Source organism: Micromesistius poutassou (genome assembly GCF_964030765.1).
Source record: "Micromesistius poutassou genome assembly, chromosome: 12".
NCBI classification, from domain to species: Eukaryota; Metazoa; Chordata; class Actinopteri; order Gadiformes; family Gadidae; genus Micromesistius; species Micromesistius poutassou.
The window spans coordinates 15,018,309-15,030,518 of NC_140282.1; the positions used below are offsets into that span (position 1 = coordinate 15,018,309).

Below are 12,210 nucleotides of genomic sequence, written 5' to 3' on the forward strand. Positions count from 1 at the left end.
GCTACTACCTGAGAGCAGTTGGGAGTAGGATGGATCACAGTCATGACAGACATGGACACACACAGCCTCTTAAAACACCCCTGGATTGGGTTTGTGAAACCCACCTAGTGGCTCTGGTTTTATCTTCTCTTTTAGACACACATACTTCCTCCCCCCCCCCACCTTTCCTCCTCTCTCCAGCATCATTCAAGATAAGTCTTAGGGTGAAGGAGAACAGAGAGGAGTTGGGTGGGCTAGAGGAGGAGAACAGAGAAGCAGTGGGAGGGATGGAGGAGAGAGGTAACGGTTTTGGCATCCACCTCAGACCAGATCTTGATTCAGTAACAGCGGAGTGTTCTAAGTGGCTGCCGGTAATGAAGCTTGAGAACCTCTGATCTATGATGGTTGTCCTGCCAACAGCTATGAGGCCATAGTCGTGTGTGTGTGTTGATTCAATTGTCTAACATTAGGGATAATCACTGGGTTGTCAGGAGATGCTCGAAACAAAGCAGACACATGAACACGCATGTATGCACGCACACACACACACACACACCAACGTATGCACACATACTGATATTGTTTGTCCAGACATATATTCATCAACACACACACACACACACACACACACACACATATATTTTCATCCACACACACACACACAGGTTATTTGCTGATCATTTCTCACCCACAAGGTCACAGAGATCAGAGCTGCATTTTGTAAAGTCAGCGGACAGGCAAGAGACGTTCATATCGTTAAGAGGAAGAGGCTTGGGAGCTCCCCATGCAGAAGGACACACACATTCATCCTCCCGTTACGGCGGACCCGGAGACTGCAGAGCGTCGGCGTTTAGACAGGATTAAAGGCATTAGTATGATCGGGATGAGGACGTCGAGGGGGTTACCGTTGTTACCGGGCTGGACGGGTCGCAGGACCTGTCTGAAGGAGCCGGGACTGATGATCTTTTCATCTGAAAACAACAGCCACACCCTCAGAGAGCGCCGGTCGTCTGTGCAGATGTGTGTGTGTTTATTGCTATGTCTGCAAGTATGTGTGTGCTTATGTGTGCGCTTCTGTGTGAGTATGTGTGCGCTTATGTGTGAGTATGTGTGTGTCTGAGTATGTGCGAGTGCGTGCGTGTGCGTGTGTGTGTGTGTGTGTGTGTGTGCGTGTGTGCGTGCGTGTGTGTGTGTGTGTGTGCGTGCGTTCAAATCAAAGTGTGGGTGAGTGCATTTGTGCAGGGGTCATTCACCAGACTGACCTCTGGGTCTGGGGGCTCTCCTCCTGCGGTCCCTGAAGGCGGCCCCAGACTGCAGGGCCTCCAGCAGGCTGTCCATCACCCCCGTCTCCTCGTTTTCTGGAAAAAAACCAAGCAGGCAAAATGGTCAAAAAAAATAGTAACTACACTAATATGCTGCTATCACATTGCATGTTGTTTGGATGTTTTGGGCTGTCTTCTATCTATGTTGTAGCTTCCTGTAATGCTGCCCTTCTTGGCTAGGCCTACGTTCAGCTCAAGGGAAAAACCTGGTCAAATAATAGGACAACAAATTGATTGAAATGTGTATAAAGACACATGTTCAGTTTATTGCAGCTTTTACTCTAAATTGAATGTATTTTAAACGTCTGATACTGTTTTGTGTTTTCTGCTGGGATGCACGCATTTCCAGTTTGGGATAAAAATAAATGACTCTTCAAAATAAAATCAATAAAAACACACTAAAACAATCGGGAGGTGGCGGAAGTGACACTGGCTCTCGAGTGTTGCCATGGCGAGGGAGGACGAGGCAGGGCACGCCTTAGTGACAGGTGATTTGAAAGTCAGCCAAGCGTCTAAAAGACCGACATATCGCTCGCGCACACACACACACACACACACACACACACACACACACACACACACACACACACACACACACACACACACACACACACACACACACACACACACACACACACACACACACACACACACACACACAGAGCTGCTGAGCCAAGAGTGAAATGTCCTCTGTATCCTACGAGGAACGCTGAGAACCCGTCGCTGGCCTGACGTTCTCACACCGACAGCCACACCTGCTGACACCCCAGCGCTTAGCACACACACCTGAACACATAGGACTCTCACCAGAGGTGAGAGCTCAGAGTTCACAGACAATACACACCAACTAGATATATGGTTCCCGACCTGTGGGCACATGGCCAGGTTCTAAGTGCTTTGTGGTTAGTTATCAAGGAAAATATTGATTTTGTTCATTTCTGTTAAATGTCAAATATATTGACCAGATATAAATAATTAGACATTAAACTTTAATAATTAATTAACTTCCTCTTCCTTTAACCATTGCACATAACTGGATCTGCACATAATTCGATTGAGGCATATTGATAGTGATATACTTTTTGAATTCTAGTATATATATCGTTGGAAGAGGCTTAGGAGCTCAGAATGCAGAAGGACACACGCATCCTCCCGTTACGGTGGACCCAGAGATTGCAGAGTGTTTGCATTTGGGCAGGATTAAAGGTATTAGTATGTATATACTCAAGACTAACATTTTCTGGGGTGTGTCACTTATACTACTATATATATATATATATATATATATATGTATTTATTATTGATTTATTTAGCATCATTATTAATATTGCAGTGGACTAGCAACTCATATTATACTATTATACTAATATTATACTTTTCTCTTTCTGTGAAAAACAATAAAATAAATTTAACTAAAGGAGAAAAGTATAATATAAAGTTATTTTATTGTTTTTCACACACACCCACACACACATATATATATATACATGCGTGTGTGAAAAACAATAAAATAACTAACTAAAGGAGAAAAGTATAATATTAGCCCCTAGTCCACTGAAACATTAGTAATGATGCTAATTTATAATAGTATAATGAGTTGCTAGTCCACTGCAATATTAACAATGATGCTAAACGCTAAATAAATCAATAATAAATACATATTAGTAGATGATGGTGTCCTTGATAAAACCATGCTGAATGATGAAATGAAATGATGAAAGGTTTGGAAACACTGGACAAGACCATATTAGTGGTGCTACAGAACCAGCCTCCGTGGGACTATTTATGAATGTGTTCATTTTCTGGCGGGTCGTGCCATATATTTAGGGCGTAAAAGTGAAGGTGGGGTTAACCTTGACACCTGAGCTGGGTGACGGATCAGGTGATTCCAGCAGACTGCAGAGGAAGGGAACGCTCAGGGACACACCAACCACCTGTCAGCCCAGAGTTAACGCCGGCTGCCACCGCTCCCGGGTTTGTGTGTGCATACGTGTGTGTGTGTGTGTGTGTGTGTGTGTGCGCATATGTGTGCCTGTTTGGACTGTCATATGTAGAAACACACACATACACGCTCTTTGACAAACGGTCCCACCCACACACTGTGCTTCCCAGTCGCACATACACTCTCTTTGACAAACAGTCCCACCCACACACTGTGCTTTCACAGTGACACACACACACACACACACACACACACACACAGACACACACACACACACACCATCAACCAACAGTGTCGACCTCATACATCTTTATATCTTCATATATTAGTCTCATAGAAGCTCATTCCCGATTGTTCTTGTTTACTAAGCTCTCTGCCACCACAACCCAAGTGATTTAGATGCTATTATCAAAGCTATAGTTAAGTCTGTCATGGCGGTGGAGGCCCTCAACATTTTAACGGTGGTGTGAGTGGTGGGGACTTTATTGTCTTGTTCAGGGCTCAAGATTGCAAACAAAATGGTCGCATATTCTACCACTTTGGACCAGAGGAAAGAAATGTTGAGGCACTTAACTCAAATTCAGTTTGAGTTAATCTTACCCAATTAATGTAAACAGATGGAAGGTACGCGACAAAGGTCATGCCAATACTGGGACAAAGCACGTAAAAAGGGATTCAACCTAATTTGTGAGGGGTCCATCAAATGTTACCGTTAGGGGCATCAGTAGAAAATGTTAGGTCTTGAGCCCTGCTTATTACGTATTTGAATGGTTGAGGCATTCCCACATCATTATGGTCATGCTAGACTAAATGGGGAGAGCATTGGTATCAAGTGCTTGGTTTCAAACCAGTTGGACATAAGTCGCCCCCTCTCTGCTCGTCATCAACTAAAGCACCATTACCTTAGACCGTTTTCCGCAACCTATTTAGTCTCATGTAGGTAGCCTCCATTGCCACTAAAACACAATGTTTTGCTTTGAGCTAATATTATACTCTCATCAAATAGCATCGTTATTATTGTAGTGGCCAACCTATACCAAAGCCTAAACAACGTGTGTGTGCACTGTCATACAATGCTTTGTTGCTCAGGTTACTTCATCATCATTGTATGCTCTCAAACCAAAATAATTGCTAATCAAATGCAAACGCCTTCCAATGAAAAAGTAACAAGTGTCTCCATGGTTTCTCCATGGAAAGAGATAATTTGTTTTTTAATGCAGTTTTGGGGTCAGGAACGATATCCAGAGAATAAATTCCAAGCCATATTGATAAAATCGTCTGAATTATTTTGGTGTCATCTTTACAGGGTGGGACGCAGTATTTCAGAATATTATGTTGGTTTCAAACTGCCCGGATGATTCCCTGCTCTTTCTGTCCCGTTCCCACTCTTCAGGGCTGAACAAAGCACCCTCTAAAGACAGGGTCACCTCACCATCAACCACCTGCTGCACACCACCAACAGCTGGCTCCGTGCTCTAGACTGGGTGCACACTAGTGCATTCAACCTCCCCTGAACTTATCCTGGTATGAGGGGGATGGGGAGGGGTTGTAGGGAAGAGGAGTAGATGGTGGTGGTGGTAGAAGAGCAGAGGAAGAAGAGAGAAGGAGGAGGAGTTGGTGGAGGGGGGATGATCTCCTTCTTAGAGGAGGGGGAGGTAGGAGGCGCTTGGGGATGAGGAAAGCAGGAGAAAGCGGCAACGACAGGATGGCGAGGCGGAGGAGGAGGAGCAGGAGGAAGAGGTAACAGCAGGATTGAGAGGTGGAGGAGGAGGAGCAGGAGGAAGAGGTAAAACAGCATTGAGAGGTGGAGGAGGAGGAGCAGGAGGAAGAGGTACAACAGCATTGAGAGGTGGAGGAGGAGGAGGAGCAGGAGGAAGAGGTACAACAGCATTGAGAGGTGGAGGAGGAGGAGGAGCAGGAGGAAGAGGTAACAGCAGGATTGAGAGGGGGTGGAGGAGCAAGAGGAAGATGGGGAGGTGAAGAAGGACGGAAGGGTTGAGGAGTGGCAGAGAGAACAGCCGAGGCGGGAGGAGAGAGTAGGAGCAGGAGAGTGAAGAGAAGGAGGGGTGGAGAGAAGTAGGACTGAGGGCTTGGCTGAGGATTAAAGAGGACAGCTCTGTGGCCTCCACTACTACTATATGGCCTGCTGGTTCTCTGTTTACTAACGCTGCAATCACACTACCTCCGTCCGTCGACGGATGGGGGCTTTTTGACCGCGGCGTAAGAGACCTCCACTACTGCTATATGGGCTGCTGGCTCTGTCCACTTATGTCCTCCACTGCTGCTACATGGCCTGCTGTTTCTCTGTCCACTTATGGTGGACATCAGCTGCTCTTCGTAGCCGCCACCTCAGCCCCAATATAAAGCAGGACGGGGGCCCGGGGACGGGGCCCGGCCTCGGTGTGACTGCAGAGTCCCACCACTGATTAAAGATGACCGCCCTGCTCTCCCCCTCTCTGTGCTCCTCCTGTTTAAACAGAGGAGAGAAGGGGAGGTAGAGGCCGAGACACTTGGAGACTGTAAATGCTGCTGGAGATAGGGAGAGAGGGAGGGAGGGAGTGAGGGAGCCAGAGAGAGAGAGCTTTAAACTCTTTTAATCTCCAATGTGAGCCAGACAGGGATGACAGGGAGAGGCAGGGTGATCGAGAGACAGAGATAGAGTGATAGAAAGATAGACACTATAACTTTTTTTCTTTTCATACCCACCTTGACGGACTGAAGAGAGAGAGAGGGGGGGGAGTGACAAAGTCTTATAGGAAACGAAGGATATAGAGAGATGGCTAGATTAACAGCAAGAGAGAGACATCCAATGACCGATTTAGAGCGAGAGATAGACAGAGAGAGAGAGAGCAAGAGAGAGAGCACAAGAGAAAAGAGAGAGGGATGGACAGAAAGAAACATTGTGTTCACATGTTTTTCCAGATGTTGTTCTTGTTTTCCTGCCAAATTATCTTTATCTGTGCACAACCTTCTCGCTTTTGCTCAACAAAAGGATAATGTTTTATCCAAGCTGAGGGATGTATCATCGTAGTACCACTCTCTTCTCCCCACCCAGCCCAGAGCAACACATGTATTTATTTAATGAAACAAGACACCGCAAATGAACGCTTAGTGGGAATTCAGTTAGCCTTACCATTCTGAGGCTCCTGGCTGTTTTATAATTATTTCAGCCGTATTCACCATTGATGCTAGTTGCACAGAAAACCGCAATGAAATTACAATTTTCTTGAAAGCAAAGAATCCTGTTGAAAGTCTAGTGAATACAAATGTGCCTTATTTTAATAAAGTGTGTGTGCCTTGCAGTCTCAGGGCTTTTGTGTGTGTATACTGTGCATGCATATGTACTGTGTGTATGTATATACGTGTGTTTATTGTGTGTACTGCTGTCAGAGTGTGTGTGTGTCCACTGCTATCTGTGTGTGTACTGCTTTGTGTGTGTACTGCTTTGTGTGTGTCCTGCGGTCTCTAAGTTGTGAGTGTGTGTGTGTGTGTGTCTGTGTGTGTGCGTGTGCGTGCATGCGATTGAGTGAGCAAGTGTGTGTGTACTGTGTTCTATGCCTGTGTGTGTGTTGTATTTGGGGAGTTTACCTTAGTCTGACAGAGCTTGGTCTGTATTAATAAATATTAATGACGACCAGCCTGGCTGACGCTGTCACACTCCCCCCATGGGAATAAATCTCTATCTCTCTCTCCCCCCCTATTCTATCCACATCACCCCCTCTATCTCTCCCCCTGCTATCAGGGCCAGCCGGTCCTGCCAGATGCCTGCAAGCTTTTTCTCAATCTGAGTCAATCTGAATCCCAGAGAGGCTCCAGCCTGGTGAGATCCATTACCCAGGGACTGCAGCTGCAGAGCCCAGGCCGAGGCTGCTCAAGCTGGGGCTCTCTGCTCCGCATTCCCCTCCCGTCGGAGCATCCCGCTAGGGCCTACACAGGGTCCCCCCCCGGGATGTCTTTACATGGTGGTGTTGTCACTCAGTTGTTATTAACTGTCTCATAATTGACTTCTTAGCAGCTATTTCAAAGTTTAAACGCAAAATATGTTCTAAAGTTATGCCTACTAATAATAACGGGTTAGTAATTAATAAAACATGAATAGACTCAAGAGACATATGGAAGTTTGTTGGCTTCTTCAATAGCAATGTATTTTGCAATTGGCAATTCAAAGTGCAATTGACAATATGCAAAATGGAAAAATAAATATTTGAATGAAAGTTCAATCAATTCCATTTTATGTTGCCGTGTTTTTTGTTACCAATTGGAAATTCAATGTGCCAATAAACACCCCCTATTGCATATGCGTGTCACAACGCTCTTCAAAATTCAAATGGAAATGCAATCTGTCAGTGCTCTCAGTCTGCCTGCCTCTGGTCAAGGCAGAATGCGGACTCCCCGACTGCATTCTGGGAAGATACCTACTCGGCCTCCGATTGGCTGCTCTGGACCAGACCAACAAGGGCAACGAGTAATGGCGACACTATAACTTGATGCAGCCATCACTGCCTTAGTAGACAACATTATTGTTAATCGTTGTCGTGGAAGAACTTTCAAGAACACAGAACCATCACAAGAACAAAAAAACTAATCCCGGCTGCAAATTCTTCCCACAAGTTCTGGGCGGACTGTACGCACAGCAAGTGACATGCTTCAGGCTTCAGATAACAATGGACACTTTTTCCTTAATAGAGGATGGGCAACCCGATATATCTTTGAAGGAATATTATTATTATATCATTCTACATCTCGATAGCAGTCAGCACTAACAGACTAACATCTCCAAAACATGGCTGTATTAAAGTGTGTACACCCACTCCCACAGAACCATAATCCCCATTTTCCCGAACTGCCCTTCACCACACAATTTTACACATGGATCAAAAATCTATCTCCATATGAATGATGATGAATCCTCTAAAAACATACGCATTCACTGGCTATATGAGGTTGAGGGTTGAATCCATTCGTCACTTTCACTGCCGCGGTTCTAATTTGAAAATGCAGCACATTTGCGTCATAACTGATGTAAACAGTTGACACGATTTTGTTGGTCTGATATTCCTCTCAGTATTTCTCGACCCTGTCCTTTATTGGGTTCAATTGCTCTTTCAGGCGAAAAGTTCTCACACCCTCTGCGAGAGCGTTTGCACCCTGTCAAAAACATCAATTGGCGATGCTTGATGACAATTACAATCAATGACTTCTACTAAGACAGTGATAGCTGCAACTAGTTCTTCCTTCGCCTTCTTTAGTTTGGTCCAGAGTGGCCAATCAGAGATAGAGTAGGGGTCTTCCCAGAATGTGGGTGGGGACTCACTTTGATGAGGAGTGACACATTGCATCTTCAATCAAATTTTTACACCAGAACAGCGAGTTGAGATGTTAATGTAACTGCATTAGACGGGGGGGCCACTGTTTCACTGACACATTGAATTCCCAATTGAGAATGCATTGCCATTTGAATAAAGACACCAAAAACCACAGCAATTAGAAATCTAATTGATTGAACTTACATTCAAATGTTTAATCTAAATAATTCCAACTGAATTGAGGATTGCATTGCCAATTGCAAAATTTATTTTGAAATTGCATTTTCAAATTGCACATTGAATTGCCAATTGCAATATGCTTTTCCATTTGAATAAAGAGACAATGTTTTTTTTTTCCCCTGTCCTGGCATTCGTCATCCAGAATGTGTGTGCGTTTTATCTTTGCCTGCTCCTGAATAGTGCCATTGGTGCACTGCTGTGCAATTGAATTTAAACTTTTCAAAAACCACCTTTTTTGTTGGAGGATGATTTGAAGGCCCATACGTTTGACACCTTGTGTCTAGAACTTCCATTGAAGCTCTGCTATAACAAGTCAAATTGAGTGGATCCGAAAGCCACAGAGGTTGTTTAAACAGCACTTACTGTACTTTTGCTTAATGAACCGTCATTCAAATAAAACCTTGAACCTCTTAGAAATTAAAAGGAAAAAAAGATGAGTGGAATCAAATATTGACATTGACTTAATTACAAGTTTGGTTTCTGCTATTTACTACTCTAAACATCCTACATTAACATACTAAGCATCCTGAACTCGCAGTTAGCGCTGTCAGCTAACACAGTTGGCATCCCTCAGCTAGCATAGTCGGTGTTCCTCAGCTAGCATAGTGAGCAGCACAACACTTGTATCGGGGGTCACCCTAGCGGAAGGAAGACTATTGTTGAGGCTATCAATGAGAAACTGGCATGCATACATGCAGGTGCACAGTGATACACACCCAAACAAATATGTGCGGTGTGTTTCTGGAGCTAGTTCGTCATCATTAGTCAGAGCAGAGGTACCATAGCGTGCTACACAGACAAGCACATAGGTTTGTCTGTTATCGCGTGTGCATGTTTAGTCTGTCTTATTGTGTGCTTTTTTTTTTTTTTTAGATTTATTTTTGCATTTTGTCTGCTTTATTATAGAGAGAGATAGGGAGGAAGGTGTGGAAGAGTAAAGTAAGTAAAAGTAAATGTAAATGTAAAGTAAATGACCACAGGCCGGATTCGATCCTAGGTCTCTGTGTTCAGGACTGTGCCTATATGGTACGCGCTTTAGCCCAGTGCGCCACCGGGGCGACCCCTTATTGTGTGCTTTTGAGTGTGTGTGTAAGTGTGTAAGAAATTAGTGTGTTTGTGTGTAAACAACACGTGTGTTGTTCAGGAGGGAGAAGGAGGCAGTGAGTCAGACTGGGGATTATCTGGAAACACAAACGTTCCAATTTTACACATCAAACCTGGGCTCCCACTCCTCATAGAACCAAGAAATGAGGAGCTTTCAGAGAACCAAACACACAGCTGCACATTAAAACCATCCCAGTATACACACACACACTTCCTCCGCTGTCCTCAACAACTCACACATACTAACACACACACTACCCCATGCTCTTCTTCCCTGCTGGGGCCAACTCACACACTCACTAAACACACAGTGGCAGATCACAGACACGCGTGTTGGCTGACACCGGAGATATGAGGAGCATCAGAGGCATGTTGACTGACATATATATATATATATATACAGTATATAGTGCGGGCGCTCTCTCTCTCTCTCTCTCTCTCTCTCTCTCTCTCTCTCTCTCTCTCTCTCTCTCTCTCTCTCTCTCTCTCTCTCTCTCTCTCTCTCTCTCTCTCTCTCTCTCTCTCTCTCTCTCTCTCTCTCTCTCTCTCTCATTTATATATATATATATATATATATATAAATAAATAAATAAAAGAGAGAGAGAGAGAGCGCCCGCACGCGCGCGAGAGAGAGAAAGAGAGATAGATCGAGAGCGCCCACGTGAGAGAGAGAGCGAGAGAAAGAGAGATAGATCGAGAGCGCCCACGTGAGAGAGAGAGCGAGAGCGAGAGCGAGAGAGAAAAACAGTGAGAGAGAGAGAGAGAGTGAGCCACAAGGCACAAAGCACTGCTAGAGCGTTATTAACACTAATAGCTCTGGAATAGGCCTTAAACCGCGGGCTGGAAATAGTGCTTCAGAGGAGGACAGGAGGGCAAAGGGGCAACCGGGGACCACAGAGATGTAAGAGCTCAGACAGTTAGCGAGCAAACAGAGAGCATTGGATTCACCTGCCACCACACCTCCCTCCACTCCCCCCACTCCACGGCAGCTGAGAGCGCGTGGAGCTCTGCGGGCAGGTGGGGGAGTGGAGATGGGGGGGACTGGGGTGGGATCGGAGGGAGCCGACTGGTTTTAAGTGTGTCGAATCAAACCGGCGATATCAAATCTTCATCTGCTGTACATCTGCGTATAATCACTTTTCTGTAACCGTCCTCTGTTCGAGGACTGGAAGGCTAGGAAGGAAAAAATAGGAGCGAAAGAAAAATATAGAAAGAAAGAATAAAATAAAGAATGAAAGATAAAGAACAAATAAAAAATGAAGGAAAGCAAGAGAGACCAAAAGTTAGAAATAAGGAAAAAATACCGAAATGAACAAAGAAAGTTACAACGAGAGACAAATTGAAGGGCATTGAACAAGTTGCAACGATGTTGTTATTTTGACCTATTTTTCGGTTCTTTTGGGAACCAGCAGAAGATGAGTGGAGGATGTAATTCTTATAGTAACAAACTGGCCAATCCCATGCCATGGAGGTCTCTAGACAACCCACGACATTTAAAACAAGTGCAGAAATACACACGCTTTGGTTTCATTTACGATGCCTTAGTGCTATCCCTGACAAAATGACAAGTTGTAGAAGGAAGAAATTAAATAAAGCATGGTTCTAAAAACAGAAAACCAAGAGGGAGAGAGATGGAGGGAAAAAGAGGGGGAGATCACAGGTTTATTGAGTGAGAGTAAAAGAGGGAAACAGGATAACAAAACAGGGAGAAACCACAAATGAAGCGCTATAGGGAGAGGGACAGAGGGAGAGTGACGGAGGGAGAGGGATGGAGGGAGAAGGACAGAGGGAGAGGGACAGAGGGAGAGGGACAGGGACAGAAGGAGAGGGACAGAGGGAGAGGGACAGAGGGAGAGGGACAGAGGGAGAAGGTCAGAGGAAGAAGGACTGAGGGAGAGGGACAGAGGGAGAGGGATGGAGGGAGAGGGACAGGAACGGAGGGAGAGGGACAGAGGGAGAGGGATGGAGGGAGAGGGACAGAGGGACAGAGGGAGAGGGATGGAGGGAGAGGGACAGAGGGACAGAGGGAGAGGGACAGAGGAATGGAGGGAGAGGGACAGAGGGACAGAGGGAGAGGGACAGAGGGAGAGGGACGGAGGGAGAAGGACAGAGAGAGAGGGACGGAGGGAGAAGGACAGAGAGAGGGACAGAGGGAGAGGGACAGAGGGGCCGAGTGGTGCGGGAGGAACAGAGGGAGAGTGAAGAAGGTAGAGGGACAGAGGGATGAAGGTGGAGGGACGGAAGGAGAGATCTCAGGGGGAGCGACCAGAGGGAGGGAAGGTTTGGAGAGGCTGGAGTGAGAGAACATAGGGCTGAA

The 12,210-nt window shown here is 45.5% G+C and overlaps 1 protein-coding gene across 1 annotated transcript in view; it reads right to left on the reverse strand.

Annotated features, from left to right (window-relative positions):
• Positions 1-12,210, reverse strand: part of LOC311356320 (protein diaphanous homolog 3-like) — a 235,268-nt gene that overhangs the window by 62,486 nt on the left and 160,572 nt on the right. Inside the window, 2 exon segments of the mRNA XM_084476091.1 lie at positions 885-950; positions 1,242-1,337. Coding sequence (XP_084332217.1) covers positions 885-950; positions 1,242-1,337 — 162 coding nt within the window.